This window comes from Drosophila ficusphila, unplaced genomic scaffold, assembly GCF_018152265.1.
Source record: "Drosophila ficusphila isolate 14025-0441.05 unplaced genomic scaffold, ASM1815226v1 contig_127, whole genome shotgun sequence".
Lineage (NCBI taxonomy): Eukaryota > Metazoa > Arthropoda > Insecta > Diptera > Drosophilidae > Drosophila > Drosophila ficusphila.
Genome location: NW_025064016.1, coordinates 994,911 through 1,015,664, shown reverse-complemented (window position 1 = coordinate 1,015,664; position 20,754 = coordinate 994,911). Strand labels below are relative to the sequence as shown.

Below are 20,754 nucleotides of genomic sequence, written 5' to 3'. Positions count from 1 at the left end.
GGATTGTTTATCTACAAGATAAATTAGTTTTGAAGTAACTGCTTTCATTGTCCATTAACAACTTTGATTTAAATAAATGGTTATCCTTTCATTAGAAGCATCAAACAAAACTTAAATTTTAAAGTAAAACATATATCCATTAGTTAAATTAAATAACTCATTCGTTTGCATGGTGCAGTTTCGTAAGTTTATTTAGAAAAATTCAGATCATTTTTTCTTAAATCTCTCTCGCAATAAATAATACTTGGCGCGTGTTTCGCGTTGTGTTTGTGATACGCATATCAGTTAGCAATAATAATAAATAGCTAGCATTAGGTTTTTAAAAATTCATAGTCAATTGGGTAATACAAGGCTCGTTTAAACCACATTTCTGGGTGAAAACTTTCGGTACAAGAATGTGAGAATCTCTAGATAGTAGGGTTTAGTGGACAGTTCTTGGGTACACACATTTAGCGTTTAGTAAATAGGTATTTTATCAACTATCGACTAAAGCCCAATGTAAATTTGTGATGGGCAAGGCATATTCGATATAATTCTATCTCCTCACAGCTTGTTGCTGCGTCGAATGGTGAAGGACATGAGAGCGTGCTCCAGCCGCATGTGGTAGGGAAGCTTTCGCTCCACAACGATCGGCTCATCGTCATCCGGACAGCACTGATTCCGGCAGCATTCGCACTGGCCGTCGTCGTCATCGTACTCCTGCTGCATTTCCTGCTCCAACTCGTAGGCCTTCTTGGCAGCCCGCTGCTCGAAGCGCAAATAGAAGGCCAGGCAGACGAACAGCATGAAGACCAGCGCACACATGGCTCCACTCGCAATGCTCGCCTTCTCCAGCATTGGACGCGGTCGCTTGGGCAGATAAGTGTTGTCAATCTCCTTGTACTCGCACCGTTGGCCCATAAAACCAATGGCGCACTCGCAGCTATAAACCGGCAGATCGGCAATCTTCACCGCAAAGCAATGGGCATCATTCAGGCAGTACCAGGTGTCGAAGTTCTCCGGGCATTTGTACGTGGGGAATGTGATGTTCGGTCGGGGCGTGGTCGTCGTTGTAGGGCGCATTGTGGTGCTACTAGTGATTGGTGCTTGAGTGGGCGGCAAGACAGTCCCAGACATCGACGAGGAGATCGAAGAGCGCGGCTTGGGCACCGTGCGGCTGGAGCAGGCCTCGATGTTCGATGGACAAGCCAGACAGCTAATCAACAGCAGGGCGACGGCTGCCAACCCATACTGTCCACTCATCTTGGAATGCATTACAATATGTATCTATTAACTATAGCTTTTTTGGATTTCTCGTTTTTGGCTTGCAACGTTTGGTTGTTTAAAAGTGCTTAAAATGTACTAAAACTAGTAACTATCACAATGATAAATTAAAATATTGGTTGGTTGTCCGCTGCTAGGGCGTCGTCAGATCTCTTTGGAATTGGATTTTCTCTAAGATATATAATATATGCTGCTGGTGGAACGTAAACGTTGAGTTAGGGGAGATGTGTATCTGTGAGGAAGATAAAACGGCATTAGTGGCAAGAAATTTCTTGGTCCCTTTAAAGGGTATTTAATTCTATAACTGTGTACTCAACAAAAAGGGGAAAAAATCAAACTGCATTAAATCAAAAATATATATTTGTGTGTATATATAAAATGTAGTCAAAAACTTGTATGTGTTAATGAACCATTATGTTACAATCAGCAAATTTTACATAGATCTCCGAATTAGGTTTTAGTTCATCGTTTTTTTTACGAGCAATTCACTTTTTGTATTTTGTTTTTCACAACCAATTCACTTTTTTGTTTTAAAATTTCCATTAATGTTGTTTCCCGTTGATTATCCTAGCTCATCAAAGCTGGCTGTGATATGCGTTGGGTATCCATATCACAACCACTTGATGAGGCTTAGATAATCAACATCGTATGGATGAAGCGTCGTTTTTGGTAAATAGTTATGAATGGGGTTGGTTAGTATAAGGCGTTCAAAAAAGTCCTGCGGTATTTTCGCTAGATGTCCTTGCAACAGCGTAGTTCTAGTTGTTTTCATTGCATTGGGTCCTGCTATACCTTGTCGGAAAGGACCCGTTTTTGAAGCGGATGATAACTGGCGATAAAAAGTGGGCCACTTACGACCACGCAAAGTAGTGTTCGTAGCGCAGTAAAGCGGCCCAGACGGTGGCCAAGCCAGGATTGGCGGCCAGAAAGGTTGTGCTGTGGGTTTGGAAGGGAATCATCCACTGTGAGGTGATCCCCTATGCAACTACTGCCAACAACTGGACCACTTAGAGGCAGCACTTAAGCTGCAGAACAGGCCATCTTTGATCAACACAGACAAATTGTCTTTCATTAGGAGAACGCCAGCCCACACACATCTTTGGTGAAGCGCCAGCAGTTCCTGGAGCTCGGATGGAAAGTTCTTTTGTGAATAATTAGAAATTCAATAAAAAATACCGCAGGACTTTTTTGAAACCATCGTACCGAATGTGTGAAGTCAATTTTGGTTGGGTGTTGCGTCTGTGCATTTCTCCTCCGTCCTTCCAAATGTTCTTCTTTTTACGTTGTTATTTCCTTTTCAAATTGTCTTTCACATCGCAGACCTTAAGTTGGCATGTTTTAGGATGGACGTGTACTTTGGGCGTGTGAATCATGTGGTGGAGGTAGTATTATCATGATTAGATGTACGATACATTACGCTAAGCTCATCAAAGCTGGCTGTGATATGCCGCGCAAAGCGTCAATGCATTTCACAACCACTTTGTGAGCCCAGCATGAATGCGCCAATAAATTTTGTTGATTGAGGTCTCAGGATATTTGACTGCGGGATTTTAGAATTTTAAATTTCGACTTTTATGCTCATGTAATGATATAAATAAAATTATACACTTGGAACGTTCTTAGTCAACAGTTTCACGATTTTTGTAATATAATTAAAATAATTTTTTATTATTCATTTTTTTTTTTTAATAATTTCAGAATATTCGAATTTGTCCTTTTTGCCTTGAGCATCGCGTCGCTCCTCAAAGCTGGCTGTGATATGAATAGGCATAAAAAGGCAAACATTTCACAACCACTTTGAAGAATGACACAATTCTCCTTCTTTGATACGGTGAGAGAGCCGAGATTCAGATTCAGATTCAGATTGATACTCGTCTTTTTCAAGAGTCTTTTTCAACGTTCTCACGGCCACGGGCTTCGAGTCTTGAACATTTTTTGCAGCCACGGCACAATAAACAAATATGAAAAAATACGAAAATAAATGCGACGAAGACTACAACAACACGATGATAATGATGTGATCATGACGACGGTAAAGATGATGATGAGGCGCTGGCGATAATACACAAATATGAATTGACATGAATGGCGACAGAGTGCGGCGCGAGTGAAGTGAATGAAGCAATTTTCGTACATTTCTACGCGATTGCTGGTCGTCATATTTCAATAATAATGAAGAAAAACAACGCACACACAACACCAAAGAACGGAAACAACGAAAAGGGCGTCACGGGCAAAAAGCAATGCACCCTTAATTATAATAAAAATGTAAACAACATTTTGGCGCCAGCCTATTGGCAATTTGTCTCAAAATTTGTTTTTATTCTTTTCAGAATTTTAAACATACTAAATGATAAGAAAATGCGCAGGAAAAAATGAGAGTGCAGTGTCACCAACATCTACATACAGCTATCACTAAAACATAAACAAAATCTTTTTTTTCTAGAATTTCTATTCCTCTGCAAGGGTAAAAGAAAAAATACTTTTGATATATTTTTAGAGCTTATGAACATCAAATCAGTTTGTTTTAACTATTAGTTTACCGTTTTGAGCCACCACACTGTGATACAGCGCAAAAACAGTTATGCGATGGGTGTGGGGACTTATTTATGCATTAGAATGTTTTTACTGTTAACAATTGATGCACTCTCTCTATCTCCTTGCCATTCCCACTCACTCGGCATCAGCGGGCAGCTTATTAAAATTTCCGTTATAAAAATTAAATCCGCCGCCGCTTTTGAATGTATGTGTAGATGCGATGTGCGTTTGTGTGTGAGAGGAAGTGGAAGTAAGGTAATGTTCGCAAAATTCAAGTTGAATAGCCATATAAAATTCGCTGAACTTGCGAGCGTGTAGGTCAAGATCAGTGGCGGCACTTTATAAGTTTGATTTTTTCTTATGCGAAAAGCAATTGAGCAAGTTCGATGATCTTCTGGCGAATATAAATGATGGGAAATGAGCCAACAAACACAATAACAACATACAAGCGCACCACAATAATTACAACAACAATAACAATCGACTATATAAGTGTGTGGACGACAAAATGTGTGCATACATACATGACAACAACAACACCCGCTAATAAAAATACTGTTGTGGCTGCTGCTTCTTCTTTTGCGTCTTTTTTACAACTTCTTCGGTGAGCCAGCAGTTGTTGTTGCTGTAATTTTCATGTTGCCTTGCTCTCTTTCATTCTTGGGCGTCGCTGCACGAGTTCGTTGGCTCTTCTCGTGTCTGTATGTGTGTGTGTTTAGAAAACTGTAAGAAAAGCAGAGTGTGTGAAAAATATGGTTAAAGTGAAAAAATGCCAACACAGGAACAACACAGCTCGCTCTCTCTTTTCTCAGCTTGCAGTTTCAAAGAAATGTACCGGTTTTTATGTTTTTGCGTTTGCAAAAAGCTCTCCGAAAAAACAAGTCCTACAAGTTTCATACTATAAGAGAGGAGAGGAAGAGTGCAAAGAAGACTTATTTAGCAGAGACAACAACCTTTTGAGGTGTGCTGCGTATACGTGCATATTCACACATACAGCAATGCTCCAGCTTGCTCTCCCTCTCTCTGTCTGTCTTCTCGTCTCACTCTTTCTCCTTGCCGTTCAAGGGGGGATAAATTATGTATGTATGTACCATCGTGTCTATGTGTATGGGTGTGCGCGGGAATGTTGCGAGGAATTCTAAGAATTTTGCACAAGCGACAATCGAAACGGGGCGCGGACCATATTCAAAAATTACCCAAACAAAATTGCTGAAGAGAAAAACACATTATGCGTTGTTAAATAGGAAGCGTTAACACCCAAGAAACGAAATGTATCACACCAACACAAACACAGTTGTAGCAAAAAAAGACGCAGAAGATGGGGATAAAATGAAAGACGAAACGCGTGTGTAGGCGTTGATAATTCGTTTTTTTTTTTCGAATACCCAAGCGGCAAGTCACTAAATCACTGAATGATTTTTCTTTGATTTCACATATTACCAACTGTATGCATATCAATTTGGACAACATTAGCGCAAAACGCCGAAAAAACACAACCGCACCGCAAAAGATTCCAAAACCGAATGCCGAACAACAACAAAGTCGATTCTAAAGATGGACGTTTGGCTGAGCGAGCGCAGTTCTCTCTTTTGCTCTTTTGCCCGGAGAGAGAGCCGCCGCTCTCGTCTGAAAATGCGGCATAATAACAACAAAGTGGCGAGCGGCTTCGGAACTCATGTTGTATGTAGTTTAATACCCGTTAATCAAAGAGTTTGATGGGGATATATAGCATACTATACTAATAAATATATTACAGTGGATTAGTATCCTGGGTTTTGTCTAGTAAAGTAACCTTGTTTGTATGTTTATAACTGATTTAAACTGGACTATTGGGTTGCACTAAATGTTATACTTGCTGCGTATATTTGGTTGGCATCTCGGGATCTGCAAGATCTAAAGAACCGAACAAGGCTTTTGCCTTTCTCAATTTAAGAAAAACAATTTTGGTTTGGGTTCACTTGGTAGTGAGTATCTTATAGTCGCGACACTTCTTAAATGACCTGCACTTCAGCTTTGTTTTTGTTTTGGTGTTGCCAGAAGATTTCGCACGATGTAGGATCAACATGTTATTGACACGACGCCGCCGACGCCGCCAGTTTGAGTTCGAGTTTGGTGGAGCGAAAAGCACACAAACAAGAAGCGACGCAGGGTGGCGGTACGAAAACCACCGAAAGCAAGGAGGGGGCGGAGGCAGAAGGGCGGGGCAGGTAGCCGGCCAAACGGGACGAACAGGATGAAGCCCAGACGAGTTCAGTCAGAGACCAACTGCAGATTTCATGGAACTGGCCGAAGGTTGAGGATGCGCAGGCGCGCAAGTAAACAACATTCCATTCCTCGGGAAATTTCTTAACTTGCCGCTCGAGAAGCGCGCCAAAAATAAAGCCCCGCTAAAGTTAGCAATCGGGGTTGCCAGATTCAAAACAGTTTTGATTTTGCGTTATGTTTATACATACATACATAAAACTATAAGAAAATATTGATATATGTATTAATATAATGTAACAGTGTATTAACAAATATACATAAGTATTCTTGTTAGCAAAACTAAAAAAAAAGGAAATTTTTGGTATTAGGATTGGGTTAAACAAATTTTTTTCTTTTAAAGATTGTGAACTAAAATTATAGTTTTTAAAAATAAAAACTTTGAATGGATTCCAAAGAGCACTGATTTTAAAAAGTACTTGTTTTCGGAAATCAAGTTCACAACTCGAGCTATGGAAGTTGAAATGTGTGGATAAAAGCAGCACAACTACTCGTTTCCGGTGGGTACTCAGTTCGTTATGTGGGCCGCCGACACCATTCCGAAGCCAATTGACGTCACAAGCGACACAACAGCAACAACCTGGCACAACGTTTTCTGGGTTACAACAGCTCACGGATGTCGGAATGCTTCAAAAAACAGAAAAAAACCAAGAGTCACCGGATGGTGATTCAGGAGCCTTTTTACCAATCAATCGGTTTTTTTTACAACCGGCGGGACTCGAATATCACAGGTTCAACTGTACAATACCTAGATGACGATGATAATGTGGAATGAGATGGGCGAAATGTTAATGGATTGCCCTAGGACCTGCCCTCATTCTGTTTGCCATCTTTGTCGCTTCGTTTCTGCACTTGTGCATTCCCTCTTTTATTCTTGCTTCTTTGCAAAGCCACCTTATGTTGCCCCTTTTTTTTGTGGTGTTCTGTTGCTTTTGTTGATGTTACAATGTTGCACTTGTTGTGTGCGGTTTAGGACATTGAACCACGAGTCGACAGAAATGCAGAGCTGCACGCAACTGAATGGCAAGTGTACAGCCGTGGTCAAAGAATTAGTATTGCACTGCGTAGGGTTTCTCTAAGACAGTTCTATGAAAACATTTACCGATGGGATAGCAATTGCGTTTATGTTTTTCTAAAATGGGTCAAATTGTCCTTTCTATTTTAATTTACGAAAAAATATATGTAGCTTTTTTTTAAAGGTAACCCGTTTTTAAGACAGATCTTATAAAAATCAATAAGCTGACACATTTGAGTATGTATGTATATGCGGATGTCCGGATAAATTATGACGATAAAAGGTCATGACGAAGAATTTTTCGCCAATTGCCTGGTGGGTCGCACAGTCTGGGTCGCGAGACGTCTGACTAGACAACATGCAAATAGTAACGGTAATCATTAGACACACACATTGGCATTTATTTGCATGTACTCTCTCTTTTGCTCTCTCACTGCCACCTCGCTCTCTCTTCCCATTTTCTATGCTGAGTTCGACGGCCTTCTTACGTAAAATCAACAACAACGCTCTGTGGTATTTCTCTTCTAATAAGCGGGCGTTTGGGGTTGGGGGGACATGCACTCTGCGGACAGCGTTGCCATATCGAGCCAGGCATCAAACTCGTTTTCACTGTTTTGACTCCATATATGTAAGTTTGTATACATGTATGTATGTGTGTTGAGTGTCTTTGCAACTGTACAAGAACAATAAGTATGTCTGAACTATGGGCAGCATAAAAGCAACAACACACGGCGCAGACGCCAAGCAAACCGCTCCCCCTCCCCCTGCCGTACTTAATGTTTGTCTGTCTGTCTGGAACGTCTCTTTATGTATGCTTTAGGTGTGTATGTGCCTGTGTGTGTAAGCAATTTTTATTTTTCTGAATGTAAAGGAAGTGGCACGTACTGTACTACTCAACTCACCGCTGCCGCCGCTAACGACAACAACAACAAGAGCAGTGACAGCCGGATCAGGCTGGGAATTCGAAATTGGAAATGTGGAATGAGAGCGGAGCGCGTCGCATTCGCGTTCCGATTCCGCGTCGTTCCTAAGCAGCGGTCAGAGGCCCGACGGCACAGTGGTTGCGAAAAGTGAAATGCAATGAAACCGAAATTCGTGAATGATCGTGGGCAGAAGATACCGATGAGAGCGAAAGTGGGCGGAAGTCCGTTTCGCGGGGGTGCTTGCAAGCAAACAAAACAGAAAATTTAACTAAAAGTTTTGCACAACAGCATAATATTGAAAGCTTTAATATTTTTTTCTATACATTATAATCAAGATCTCGGTTTTTTTTTAAGGATCTATTTATTTATCCATTGTGCAGCATCTAAATAATGCGAGAGAGTAAGCAGAGAGGAAGAGAACCGGCCGGTTTGCGTCTCCACTGTTTGGCAGGCAGACAAGACGCCATGCGTACGGGAGAGCCTGGAAGAAGGTGGCGGAAGAAGGGGGTGTGCCCGCAATATTATAAACAGGAAATGGAATTTACCCACACGGATGCAGCAGCCCTCTGTGAATTGCTGATGAGCCGACAAACGGACGCGGTGCTTAATTGACAAATGAGCACAAGAGAGAGAAAGAGAGAGCGGGCGACCGCTTACAAAGTTGATTGAAATCAATAGTGTGCGAAAGCCATAGACAAGTGTATCAGTGTGAGTGTGTTAAGACCGCTCGTGGAATGTGTGAAGAACGCGGCCAATGACGGCAATCAAACGACGGGAAGAGCAAGAATGTTGAACTCTGGAATGTGGCTGGAAATGGGAAGACGTTTCTGTAAATAGAAACGGGAGAAGGGGGGCGAGAGGCTTTTGCACCTGCCACGCCCAGCTGCCCCTGGAAACTATTAACATGTTGCACAGTTGCAACGAGTCCTATATACACATGGATATATATATATATCTTACGCACACAGATGCGCATTTGCAGATGGCGACGAATATAGCGTGTGTAGTTTTTTCTCGGAAATGAGCAATGAATGAAATTCGGTTGTTTTCAGCGTGTACTCACACACATGCACACTCTTGCAATTTGGAGCAAGAGAGAAACCCAGCGGGAAAGTGAGAAGTAGGTTTTTTATTTGAGTGGAAAACCTCCTTCTTTTAGCAGGCGTAGGGGTAGGGATAGTTGAAAACCTACTTCTTTTGGCAGGCGTTGGGAAGGGGTAAATAATTTCGGACCGCTAAATGGGGTGGGTTTCTGAATATGACCATAAGTTACAACGAAGTTGTGACTAAATATTGTCTTTCTTCGGGATTTTGTTATATGATGCCCGGTCACATCAGTATAAAATTTCGTGCAAAAAGTGTAAAAAGTGAAAGAATGTTGTGTTAATCTTAAAAAACAAGATAAAGGTAAGTTATAACATAAATATTTTTGTTTGTATATCCTTATTTCAGCGTTACGGATATGGTGAACATAGGCATTTTTCCAAAAACTACATTTTAGCCGCCGGAGGCGTTTGTCAAGTAAGTATGTAAGTTTTTCATTTAAATTTATTTTTCAATTTTAAAAGAACAAACAATGTTTTTTTTAGAGTTTGTAATAGATTCGACTTCAAAGATTCTGGCCCTTGTGTTAATATTAACGGCAAATCTGAACAGGCGCAAGCGGACAATTCGATTTCGTCATTTGAAGAACTCGGCCATTTAGACTCCGATGCGCCATCCAGAAGCATTTGTAAGTACTCACTACATTTTTAATAAGTTTCAACAGTCCTGTGTTCCCATGCTTTTTACTATGTTTATTACTTATTTTTCAAAATTTCTCTATTTTTTCCCATTACTTTATATATATTTAATATTTGTATTAATATGTAATATATTAATGTATTATGGTTTTTATTTTCAGAGTCACTCAGAAACGACAATTACAGACTTCCTCAATATCAAGATGATCTGCGTTCACCGTTCACTAAGGCAAAAAATAAAACATACAACAATATTTATGATAAAGGCCCTTGGACTGTAAATAGATTAATAAATGCATATACCAAATTAAAAAGTATTATTTTTTATTGTGGAAATTCTGTAAAGCGGGAAGGTCAAAAACCAGTGGATTTTGTCCTGCGTTAAGCAGCCAGATTTCCACTGGTTTTTTCAGTACAAAAACCATTGGATTTTGCCCTGCATTCAGCAGCTGTAGGTCCACTGGATTTTGTCCTGCATTTAGCAGCTGTAGGTCCAGTGGATTTTGTCCTGCATTGAGCAGCTTTGGGTCCACTGGATGTTTCCCTTTACCCCTTACTTTTGTGTGTCACCCCCGTGTATTTTGAAAGGAGAGACGGCAGATTTGTAAGGGGTAAAGGGGATTTTCCACATTCCGCTTGTATGAAGAAACCACTGGAAAATAGCATATTTTCCACAGGTTTTTTCCCGCTGGGAAGTCTGCACGACATGCGCTCTGGCGTTTGTGTGTATACAATTTGTTTACTTTTTGCGCTACAATTGGCAAATAAAACAATAGCGCAATTTTATAAAGCATTTAAGCGTACTAACCTACATTTTGGGTCACCAAACTGGTGATTTACGAATAACCAGCAGTAGACCTGTAAAACAAACAAAAAACAAAGTCGAAAAAAAAAAAAATTAAGGCAAGGCGCAACTGTGTTGTGAGTTAGTGTGTGTAAAAAGGAGACGACCATAGAAAAAAAAACACATATACACACAGGAGAATTTACTGCTGCTTGCGGCGCCCACAAACACATACAGGCACACACTTATTTAGTACAGCTACTGCGTAAATTAAATAAAAATAGTTTTCTGGAACAAAAAAAATCGTTGCTTCCTGTCTTCAATTCCCCTTTTATTCACCGCAAGTACACAGTCACTAAGTTATAAAAAACACTCACACACGCGCAAATAAGTTATCTACGTTTATGATCCAATTTACAGTGTTGTTACAGTTTCTCCTTTTAAAGTTCACTTACTTTGGGTTTTTATCACTTTTTTGGCCGGGTTTTATGCCATTTTCCTTTCTAGAAAACTGAAAAAGTACAAATGCTCTGTCGCGTCTTAATTTAACAAGTATGACCAGAGCTTGTACAAGAGCTGGAGGTGGGACTATCGGCATAAATGTAATTTTAGTGTTGAAAAGCGCAATGTTATGTCCTTATACTTGAATAAAAATAAATACTGAACATTAGAAAACTCGTTTCTGCTAACAATTTAAATTCTTTAACAAATGTCAACATGATTGATAACAAATAAATGACTCATAACAACCTCGAAATAACTAAGTAAGCCTCATTGGAATATATAAACAATATGTTGAATAGAAACTCAAACAGATTAAGCTTAAAGTTTGATATGACAAGAAAAAATCTATTAAAAGATTTATTTTTTCAATACCATAGGTTTTGCCATAAAAATATCTTGCCTTGCGTTACTAACACTGTCTCCAGTAACAGATTCCAGTCCAGCCTTCCAGTACACTTTTGAAGATCTGGTAACTTTAAGCGACGCCATTTCAAAACAAATGCGCGGCAACGAATTTTATTTCTCCCTGAAAAATTGATCGTGAAAGAACACAGATTATTACATTAAAATGGGAGCAAAGGCAACGAAAATGGAGGGTGAATATTTGCCGGACACGCCGACTCTAAACAAAATGCGCATGGTTAGTGAAAAACAGGAAAGAGTCGAAATGACGACGCCGACAAGAGAGCAAAACAACGCTTTGCTCGATCCGCGATCACCAAATGGCTGTCGTACACCTTTAAATGTGAGTTGTTCTGGGGTTCTATTTGCTGAAAAGATTAATAATAAAGGGGAATGCAGTTTTTGCAGCAAGGAACACAGGTGCAAAGGAAACAGGAAGAGGAGCAGCAGGTGGCAACCAATGAAAATGCGTTTGCAGTGTTTCGCAAGCGTTTGCTCAAGGGTTTTTCCCTCAACGATCCCCGTTCTCCGCAACTCAATCGTACTCCTTTGGTACTCGACGAGGTGCGTTCCCTTAATCTAGACGACACCTTCGCCGATCTGTTCGTGGACACGAGAGCGGGCTCAGCGCCAGCAGCAGTGCCTGCTACTCCATTTCAGGCAGATTTGGAGGAGAGCTGCGATAGCTTTGGCACTCCACCTTCTGTTCTTCATAACAATAGTTCCCTGGAGATTGTTTCTTTGCCCTACGACCAGGAGGAGACCATGCCTTGCGAAGATCTGCTGCTGCAGAATCAGCAGGAACTAAAGGTGGAAACTCCACCTCCTGCAAAGCAGCCACTTCACAATGATCCCCGTTCGCCAAGTCTGGGTGTCGATCGTACACCTATTATCTTTTGTGACGACGAGGAGGAAGAGGCTCGCGAGGCACAGATGTTGGAACACATCCTGGAGACCCTTACTTTGAATCTTAGCACCAACAGTAGCATGACTTCTTTTGCAGCTGGTGAGGAGCAGCCATCAACCATGCCAGAGAACAAACATTTAGAGCGCGTTCGTTTGGGTCACAAGCGAAGGGGTGTTCCACCGCGCAAGCCAGCCAGGGCCAACAAGCCAAAGATTTACGTTGACCAGGAGGAGAAGTCGCCGGTTGTAGGAGCCGCCATCACACCCAAATCGAATAGCACTCCTCTGTCCGCTCAGAAACGCACACCACTTAGTTGTGTCAAGAACAAGCCGCATTTGCGTTCGCGTTCCGTTGAAAAGGAACTAAGAAAGACACAGATTTCTCAAGCCCAAAACTTCAACGATCAGCTGCGGTTAATTTCCGGCGGCGAGGGTCCGAATGGACCTATTTACTAACTCAGTTTAGTAGCAACAATTGCCTTTTACCCACCTATAAACCACCAAAACATTTTGCATTTTCACAAACACATACTTTTATCATACGTTTTTAATAAAATATTTTATTAGTTTGCTTGAAAGTTTAGTGTGTATTTGTATACCCGTAAAAAATATAAGATTTACACTTAACATTTAAATACCGGTTTCATTTAGTTCTAAGAGTATTCTCTAGCCGAACCTTTAAGTACAAACTTAACTTTTCAGTAATATTGCATATTCTCCGCATTTTGTGAGGTTTCCAAGTCTTCGCAATACAAGTTTTATCAAAAATACATTAGTGCAAAAAGCCTTTCGAGTAATAAGTTAAAGCTCTAGTGATACTGTAGCTGTAGCTTGTCCAGCAGTTGGTCAATGTCCTCCTGGTTGAGTTCCTGGTCGTTGGCCAGCACAAAGTCGAAGCCACCGGCCAGATCGTCTAGATCGCACTCAGATGGAACATCGTCGATGCCCTTGGTGAAGGTCCAGCCACGCGTACATCGCGTTTCCGGGCGGGAGGTGAGTCGCAGGGTGATGACCCTATCTGGGCCGTATGTTTCCCGGAACCACTTGATGTCGTTCTTGCGCCGCACATCGCTGACCAGAATGTAGGGCGTTTGCTGCCGGGAAAGAGCCTGCTCCATCGCCGCGCGGCAGAAGTAGCCGTAATCCTGGGCCCTCACTTCATCGCTCCACACGATCATGTCGCGGCGATACTTCTCCTTATAGGGCCCATCGCTTAGCAGGGCTTTCAGATCCAGCTGCAGTTTGCGGGCCCATTCCGACTTGATGGGCTCCGAGATTCGAACAATGCGCGACCGGGAACCTAATCTGAAAATATAGGATTTTAAATTGTATTTTGATTTAAATCTAGATAAATTCCTTTACATGATTAGAGTCCAATTCTTAATACGGTAAGATAATTTTAATGATGTAATCTTCTAAAAAAACTTTTAAAAATAACTTAACATGAATGAATCCTTAAGTTTTATAAAGATTACTTTTTGGCCTATTAAAAATTTATTAGGCAACTTAAAATTTTCGAATTTTAAGCGTTTACCTCTGTTGTAACCTCTCGGAAATATAATCCTTTCCGCACTTTCGCTTTCCACTGATTAATACAATTTTCAACATTTTCTATTGAGCAACTTTCACTTTTACTCGCACGTTATTTTACAATGCAGCTGCCTCGAGTTCTGCCCTCGAAATTTTGGGCTCGAAAGTTTGGGTTCGTAGAGCACATCAGATATCGTGTTTTTCCTGGCCTTCGTCTTGACCTCGGGCCTATTATTTGTATGCTAATGTTAAATTTAACAATTGCATTTGTTTTGTAGAGAAGTTTAATTTGTTTTTGACGTCTCCGCGGAACGTCTAGAGATGGAATTAAATTCGATGATTTCACATTTGTTTACCTTTTGTGTTTTCCCCTAACAGCTGTTATTTTTATCGTTAATCGAAAAACATTTTTTCGAGCGGGCTTTTTGATATTTTGAACCGATTTTGAACTGCTTAAAAGTTGAAACAATATAAACTACAAGATTTTGAATATTTCGGGTTGGCCTAACCCAATAAAATAGTTTTAATAAGATCCTCTTAACAATACAAGTCATTCTCTTAATTAAAAGCCGTGCCTGCGTAAAAATCAGCTGCCCCTGTGGACTGCGGTCCCTTATCTGTAGTATTGCGCTTGCTGCCAGTTGCCACTCGAGCCACCCGCTGCCGTCTCGGAGCCGCCGGCCTGGGCACCTGGGCCACCCGAAGAGTTGCTGGGATTTGAACCAGCCGGTGGTGCGGCACCCGGTACACCGAGTCCAGATCCCGCCGCCGCCGCTGCTGCCGCACTGCCGAAGGAGGCGAGCACGCTGCTGTAGTAGGAGGCGTCCGCCACAGACTCGGACTGGTGGGGCGGACCCTTCTTGAGGCTGTGGTGCAGCGAGGCCTTGCCCTGGTGACAGTCCTGGGCATTGGCATTGTTGATCCTGGCCAGATTGGCCAGTGTGAGCGTTGAGTGGCCATGGATTGAGCTTTGGGCGGCGGCAGCAACCGATCCCGGTGGCGGTATGCTACCGATGCTGCCCACAACTCCGCTCAGTGGACGCAATGTGTGGGGTCGGGCCATGGAGACCGAGGAGGAGGAGGAGCAGGAGACGGAAACGGATACAACGGGGGCAGACGACTCGGAGAGCTGCAAGGGGGCAAGCGGGTTTTTATAGACAGGACGGCTAAAGTTTAGGAGCCATAGCTACCACTCGCCTTGCGCTGCTTGTGCAACTCCAGGCCCAAGCCGACGCCGCCCAGATCTTGGGGTATCTTCGGCTGCTGTTGCTCCGCCGACGACGGCAGCTGCGACAATGGCTGCAACGGCAGAGGCTGTGGCGCCACATGTCTGTGATTGATGTGCGCCTGCAAGTCCCGCTGCGAGAGGTAGGTTCGCCGGCAGCCGGAGCTTCCGTACCGACTGCCGCCGTGTGTGCACATGAACACGGTGCCCAGGCCACTCTGCTCGACGCGCAGCACCTTGTCCGTGCACCGCGGACAGCTCTTGATGGGCTCTGCGCGGGCGCACTTGAGGCAGAAGACGTGCTTGCAGGGTATCATCCGGCCGTACACAAGTATTGGCTTGTCGCATTGATCGCAGCAGTGGATCATCGGGTTGAGCACTTTCTCGCCGATCAGGCTCACCTTGTGGTTCCACTTGAGGCGCAGCATTGGCTCCGGAGGTCCGCGAGACAGTGTGGTAAAGGTGGGCGCCTCCAGCTGCGATATGTCCGCCTCCATGTCGACTGTTAAAGGGGAAGATCTAGGTTAGAAATTTTCTCTTCTGAGTAAGGCCTTATGAAACATACTTGTTTGGCTGAGCACAGGTGGTGGCACCTGCTGCAGGACCTGTGGTTGTTGCGTTGGTGGCGTCATGTCCTCGCTGACTGTTCCCTGAACTCCTTGTTGCAATGGCTCCTCCAACCCGGACTGCACCTCCAAGTCGCCGTCCTTTTCCAGGTCCTGCATGATGGAATCCTCGGATGGATCCAATCTGCCAGGACTGTCCTCCAGGGCTGCACAATTGCTGGCTGCCAGGGCTGCAGCGGCGGCGGCATCGGCGATACTGCTGTCGTCAATTTTCTTGCCACGACCGCGTCCGCGTCCCCGTCCACGACCACGCGCTCTGGTGCCACGCCCACGTCCGCGACCACGCTTTCCTTCTTCCGTTTCCATGGCTCAATCCGAATCCTTTGGGTCTTTTTGCCGGATTTTCGTGTTTTTCGGATTTTGTTTAGCTCCGCATTCAGCAGGGTTGTCAACTTTTCTGAAGAGAGTTTGTCAGTCGTAGAGTGACCCTCCAAAAGAATACTAAAAAAATCTGGCAACGCTAGATACATCAAAATGGTTAAAAATAATCAAAACAAACTATTATTATTTTACAATTTAAAAGAGCAAGCAAGTGAGTGGTAAACCATATTTATTTTCAGACAAAAATGGGTAATGAATGAGCATTTACAATCGGTCAAGTTATGTTTGATGTCATGTTAGTTTAAAAAAATTAGCTAAAAAAATAACAATTGTCTTTCATTTTCTTTATGTCGGTTAGGAATCAGCGTCATCAACTTTTGGTGCCAAATAGTATCGTATGTAACCAAAGTCTTCAATTGGGTATTCTACTAGTAAAGGAACCTCAGGGGAAAGGCAAATCTTGACTCGATCTGCGAGTGGAGTCGCCCTAGTAAAGGTGTTCAGGTAACGACCGGCAAAGGTTTGAGTTAATGGATCTTTCACCTCGATGCTCACATCCATTTTGCTGCCTTCACTTAATTTAATGTTGGCCGAACCCAAATCTCCGTTGGCCGTGAACTTAATTCCCTGTTTGGAGCAGGCAATCGTTAGGGATTCACTAAACATGCTCATATCCCTACAAATACGGGCAAACTCCATTGAAGGCAATTGGATGATGCAGGTATACTCTGTATCCGGTATTCCCAAGTGGTCCTCGTCCAGATTGAGCAGTTTTAGTTCGTATTCCGCCGTCCGTTCTTTTCCCTCCGATTCGAAGCTGAGTAGAATTTTGTCCGGTTTGTCAATGGCTTTTATTGTGACCCTATCGTCGCTATTTGCACATTTTAGAACCTTCGCTAGAGATTTAAGGTCCAATCCCAAGGAGACGTTGCGATCACAGCGGAACTTCTCGAAGCAATCCGACTGCAAATTAAGAGCCACCAACGATACGTGGGAATTGTCCATCGATTGAAGCTAAAAGTTTGTCATTTTAAATTTAAGTTTACTTTAATCCTTGTTTCAAAATGTAGATTTTTAAAAAATCCCTGGGGATGAGCAATGCATGTTCATAATTTTACCTGCAACCCGGAATCGCTGCAATCTAGTGTTCCCTGGGCGATGATCTCCTTAAGTGCATCAATAATCTTCTTCAAAAGCAAAGTCTGTCCTAAACGCGCCTCAAGCATTTTCAAAAAGTAACAATCGCAGTCCCGTTAATTTCACAATTGGAAATAAACATTCTGACATTAAACAGCTGTTTATCCCAAGTTGGAAAAATCAACAGGGCCTTGGACTCATTAAGGGGATTCCTGTTTATAAAAACTGTTTTAACATTTTAAAATTGTAAAAAATTTTATTTTCAAATGCATAATGGCATGATAACGTAATTTTCTGGAATTCATATATAAAACTAAGTCTCGAGTTCAAATGTTAGTTACTTTTTTAAAACGGTTACCAGCATAGTGGCACTACTTATTTATGTACTACACTATTAGTATTTCATTTGTATTGTAGAGAAAGCATTCCATAAAATTTTTATTGTTGAATTAAGTTTTCAAAGTTCTTTTGCAAAATCTGGCATCGTCACAAACAAAAGTTCCGGTGCCGAGTGGAACCAAACCTTTTTGTTCCCAGATCCAGTTCCAGTTCGGATTCAGCCATCGTCCAATATGTTTACGCTGCACGGGCATTTATTTATAACCAATTGATGAGCTCTGCGATGGCCGCCGCCCAGTTGGCGGAGCAGGATCCAACAGCTGGGGCCAATCCCAGACGAAGTTTTAGCGACTGGCGGCTGTGGTGTCGCTTATGCGCAAAGGATGATCTGCAGGGGAACATGAATGTGTTCCTCAAGAACGAAGACTCCGGCGAGGCATCCTCTTTGGAGTTGGCTACCGCCATTGGCAAGTACTTCTGGGTGAATGTGAGTGGGTGTGGGAACGCCTTGGACTGTTCACTAATTCGTCTTCTTTTTTGTACAGATAACTCGGGGCGAGGATTTGCCGGAGATGATTTGTAATGAGTGCCTGTCGCTAGTCACCTCGCTGGTGAATTTCTCAGAGCGAATTACTCGTGTTCAAAAGCTCTACTGCATTCTGCAGAGTTCATCCACTCAGGAGAACCTAAATCTCCAGGAGCTGCGCTCTAAATTCGGTCTGCTAGAAGAGGAACCTCTGACAGAAGTGCACTATGTGGATAAAAAGCCAAAGTTGGGCGAAGAGGTAGATTTTTTGCCAGAGGAGTCGGCTTACGAAGTGGAGAATCCCTTAACGCCAGAGGAAAAACACGAAAAAGAGCAGGCAGCAGAGCAGGAGCCTCCCGAGGATCAATCAGAGCAGGAGGAACCGGATGACCAAGATCGAGACTATGAAGCTGATGAGGATGCGGTGCTGTTTAAGCTTTGCGATGCCTATGGCATTCAGGAGGGCAACTCCTCAACTGGCAGTTTAAGCGACTCTCTGCCGGGGCAAGAAAAAGCTAATAAAGGAGAATCAGATTCCGACAAAAGACACCAATGCAGCGAGTGCTTACGAAGCTATGCCACCTCCAGGACTCTTCAACGTCACCTGCGCCAGGATCACGGTGAAATCCAATCCTCAACCGACCAGCTGCAGTGCCCAGATTGCCCAAAGAAGTTCCGGCTTTTCTATCAGCTGGAGCGTCACCTCAAATGGCATGTTCCTCTGACCAAGCGAAAGCAATATTCCTGCAGCAGTTGCGACAAGAAGTTCACCACCAGTGCATCCGCCCAGCAGCACGAGCAGTATATGCATCTGGATGAGCGACCGAGGCCGGTAATTTGCGAGCAGTGTGGTGTGGGTGTGCATTCGATGAGCGCCCTCAAAGAGCACGTTCTGAAGCACACCGACTATGCTCCTTTCGAATGCGAAGTGTGCAAGAAGTGCTTCAAGTCGGCCAACCGACTGAAGCACCACAAGGAGACGCACGATCCGCACAAGTACATCTGCCCGGAGTGTGGTATGCAACTGAATTCGCGTACAACACTGAATCGCCATCGCCTGGTGCACACGGATCAGATGCAGCACAAGTGCGACTACTGCGGCAGAGAGTTCAAGCGGGCCAAAGCCCTTAAAAATCACCTCATCCTGCACACTGGCTTGAAGCCATACTCCTGTGACTTTTGCGATCGCACATTTGCCAATGGATCCAACTGTCGCACGCACAAAAAGAAGTCGCATCCCGAGGAGCTGGCCGCCCAGGAGGCGGCGGGTGGTGGAAAGTCCCATAATCGAAATATACCCAAGTTGGAGGCTCTCAAGGCATTGTATGTTTGTATACAAAGTTTCTTATTGCTTGGTTATATGTTAATGCTTTTATATTGCAGCACCAAAAACAAGGACAACCTTTCGCCGGTTGCCACTAAACAAAGTGGTTGCTTTGCTTTTGGAAAGAAGCCTAAACCGCCCATCAAAAATACTGCCAGCCTTACTCCAGCCTCAAATCCCGCTCTTTCTCTAGATAACCCGCCCGAACCAGCACCTGATCCTGGAGGGGAAAACATAGCTCAACCCGATCCTCCAGCTTCGGCCATACCCACGATAGATAATATCTACAACCACATTATGATTGACTATCGCTGATGACACCTACAGTTAGTTTGCAATTTTTAATAATGCACTTTTACAAGTTTTTATTTCAAAGCTTTAACAAGTTATTTTTTTAAATATGTTTAGTATCCTGTTTGGGACACCAATTGATCACCTGACTCATAAAATCTATGTTTAGAGTAAAAAAATTTTAATTCTGCTTCTGATTGATTGTTATTAAAGAATTCATGATTAATAAGAGAGCTTCGGAGCTGAACAGAAAATAAAATATATTGGTAAATTATTACATTTGTAAGTTAGGTGCCTTAAATAAGCAATTTATTGAAGAACTGACTGAGCGGGAAAATTGGGTTTAAATGGACCCGGCGATTGGCGCATGTGCTCTCGGTTTTGGAGTCGGAATCTTAGGCGAAGTCAAGTCACCCCCATTTTAAGTCTATCCTGGTATAAAGGAATTTAGTTCAGTTGACAGCGTGCGACTTCCTCGTGTCCTGCTCTTTATTAAGATTTTGTTTTAACATTTTCGCCTAAATCGGGTAATTAAACCCTTAAAGATGTGCGAAAACCAATTGGACCGAATAAAACATGGCCAATTTGGGCAATAAACAAAGTGAAAGAAAAGTGTGAGAAGCAATTTACTTAGATGTGTGAGCCGAAAAATCAAAAAAATCGATTTATCCCCCAATAAAAACAAAGTGCATTAAATGGCCATAAACGCCCGATGAATTTAAAAAAAACCGACTGTGCTTTTACTAGTCAAATTTGTGTGCTGAAAACTGTATGCTTTAACACCCATAACCAAAATCTTTAAATTAAATATTAATTGAACTAAAAGAGAAAAAATCAAAAGAGCAGGCAGAGCAGCTGACGAAAATACTGAGCAAAAAACTTAACAAAGTTCGAAGAGTGTAAGTAATTTAAAAAAAAGAGGAAATTGTTAAAATACAATACTTAGGGCTTCAATAGTTTAAATAAATGCAAAGTGCTTGTGCGTCCCTGGTACTCAACTTCACAGCTGTTTATTTCATCGACATCCCTGGTTTTGGGTTTCGGAATCAGTTCGCTCGCGAACAACACGATAAAACAACACCAAAACCTATTTGGC

The 20,754-nt window shown here is 42.7% G+C and overlaps 6 protein-coding genes across 9 annotated transcripts; 2 read left to right on the top strand and 4 right to left on the bottom strand.

The window, feature by feature from the left end:
• Window positions 1-164: 164 nt before the first annotated feature.
• LOC108094459 (protein spitz) lies at window positions 165-11,108 on the bottom strand. 4 transcript variants are annotated; one of them, XM_043209418.1, is made up of 3 exons: window positions 10,983-11,106; window positions 4,326-4,524; window positions 165-1,495 (listed from the first exon to the last, which is right to left on the bottom strand). In XM_043209418.1, the coding sequence occupies exon 3, from the start codon at window positions 1,252-1,254 to the stop codon at window positions 544-546; it is 711 nt and encodes a 236-aa protein (XP_043065353.1). In that variant the 5' UTR covers window positions 1,255-1,495; window positions 4,326-4,524; window positions 10,983-11,106; the 3' UTR covers window positions 165-543. The 4 variants fall into 4 exon arrangements, with proteins under 4 accessions (XP_043065353.1, XP_017050527.1, XP_043065354.1 ...); XM_017195038.2 differs by lacking the exon at window positions 10,983-11,106 and adding an exon at window positions 5,242-5,334; XM_043209419.1 differs by lacking the exon at window positions 4,326-4,524 and having other exon boundaries at window positions 10,983-11,108.
• Window positions 11,109-11,477: 369 nt separating this feature from the next.
• Window positions 11,478-12,917, top strand: LOC108092731. The gene is made up of 2 exons (XM_017192459.2): window positions 11,478-11,776; window positions 11,833-12,917. The coding sequence occupies exons 1-2, from the start codon at window positions 11,600-11,602 to the stop codon at window positions 12,793-12,795; spliced, it is 1,140 nt and encodes a 379-aa protein (XP_017047948.2). The 5' UTR covers window positions 11,478-11,599; the 3' UTR covers window positions 12,796-12,917.
• On the bottom strand, window positions 12,880-14,195 carry LOC108092732 (probable phosphomevalonate kinase). The gene is made up of 2 exons (XM_017192461.2): window positions 13,874-14,195; window positions 12,880-13,644 (listed from the first exon to the last, which is right to left on the bottom strand). Exons 1-2 carry the CDS (start codon window positions 13,945-13,947, stop codon window positions 13,149-13,151), a joined length of 570 nt encoding a protein of 189 aa, XP_017047950.1. The 5' UTR covers window positions 13,948-14,195; the 3' UTR covers window positions 12,880-13,148.
• A 157-nt stretch (window positions 14,196-14,352) lies between these two features.
• On the bottom strand, window positions 14,353-16,130 carry LOC108092740 (E3 ubiquitin-protein ligase Hakai). The gene is made up of 3 exons (XM_017192469.2): window positions 15,660-16,130; window positions 15,067-15,596; window positions 14,353-14,998 (listed from the first exon to the last, which is right to left on the bottom strand). The coding sequence occupies exons 1-3, from the start codon at window positions 16,024-16,026 to the stop codon at window positions 14,483-14,485; spliced, it is 1,413 nt and encodes a 470-aa protein (XP_017047958.1). The 5' UTR covers window positions 16,027-16,130; the 3' UTR covers window positions 14,353-14,482.
• Window positions 16,131-16,253: 123 nt separating this feature from the next.
• On the bottom strand, window positions 16,254-17,340 carry LOC108092741 (proliferating cell nuclear antigen 2). Its single transcript, XM_017192470.2, has 2 exons — window positions 17,160-17,340; window positions 16,254-17,055 (listed from the first exon to the last, which is right to left on the bottom strand). The coding sequence occupies exons 1-2, from the start codon at window positions 17,265-17,267 to the stop codon at window positions 16,396-16,398; spliced, it is 768 nt and encodes a 255-aa protein (XP_017047959.1). The 5' UTR covers window positions 17,268-17,340; the 3' UTR covers window positions 16,254-16,395.
• A 373-nt stretch (window positions 17,341-17,713) lies between these two features.
• On the top strand, window positions 17,714-19,932 carry LOC108092752 (zinc finger protein 70). The gene is made up of 3 exons (XM_017192483.2): window positions 17,714-18,004; window positions 18,063-19,366; window positions 19,427-19,932. Exons 1-3 carry the CDS (start codon window positions 17,789-17,791, stop codon window positions 19,680-19,682), a joined length of 1,776 nt encoding a protein of 591 aa, XP_017047972.1. The 5' UTR covers window positions 17,714-17,788; the 3' UTR covers window positions 19,683-19,932.
• The last annotated feature ends 822 nt before the right edge of the window (window positions 19,933-20,754 follow it).

Bases quoted from the DNA above. Each gene is read 5' to 3' on its own strand.
- LOC108094459 (XM_043209419.1), bottom strand. From the start codon at position 1,254: ATGCATTCCAAGATGAGTGGACAGTATGGGTTGGCAGCCGTCGCCCTG.
- LOC108092731 (XM_017192459.2), top strand. From the start codon at position 11,600: ATGGGAGCAAAGGCAACGAAAATGGAGGGTGAATATTTGCCGGACACG. The intron at 11,777-11,832 runs GTGAGTTGTTCT...AGGGGAATGCAG, and splicing joins GCTGTCGTACACCTTTAAAT to TTTTTGCAGCAAGGAACACA.
- LOC108092732 (XM_017192461.2), bottom strand. From the start codon at position 13,947: ATGTTGAAAATTGTATTAATCAGTGGAAAGCGAAAGTGCGGAAAGGAT. The intron at 13,645-13,873 runs GTAAACGCTTAA...CTATATTTTCAG, and splicing joins TCCGAGAGGTTACAACAGAG to ATTAGGTTCCCGGTCGCGCA.
- LOC108092740 (XM_017192469.2), bottom strand. From the start codon at position 16,026: ATGGAAACGGAAGAAGGAAAGCGTGGTCGCGGACGTGGGCGTGGCACC. The intron at 15,597-15,659 runs GTATGTTTCATA...CCCCTTTAACAG, and splicing joins ACCTGTGCTCAGCCAAACAA to TCGACATGGAGGCGGACATA. The intron at 14,999-15,066 runs GCGAGTGGTAGC...GCCCCCTTGCAG, and splicing joins AGTTGCACAAGCAGCGCAAG to CTCTCCGAGTCGTCTGCCCC.
- LOC108092741 (XM_017192470.2), bottom strand. From the start codon at position 17,267: ATGCTTGAGGCGCGTTTAGGACAGACTTTGCTTTTGAAGAAGATTATT. The intron at 17,056-17,159 runs GTAAAATTATGA...ACAAACTTTTAG, and splicing joins GCAGCGATTCCGGGTTGCAG to CTTCAATCGATGGACAATTC.
- LOC108092752 (XM_017192483.2), top strand. From the start codon at position 17,789: ATGAGCTCTGCGATGGCCGCCGCCCAGTTGGCGGAGCAGGATCCAACA. The intron at 18,005-18,062 runs GTGAGTGGGTGT...TTTTTTGTACAG, and splicing joins GCAAGTACTTCTGGGTGAAT to ATAACTCGGGGCGAGGATTT. The intron at 19,367-19,426 runs GTATGTTTGTAT...TTTATATTGCAG, and splicing joins TTGGAGGCTCTCAAGGCATT to CACCAAAAACAAGGACAACC.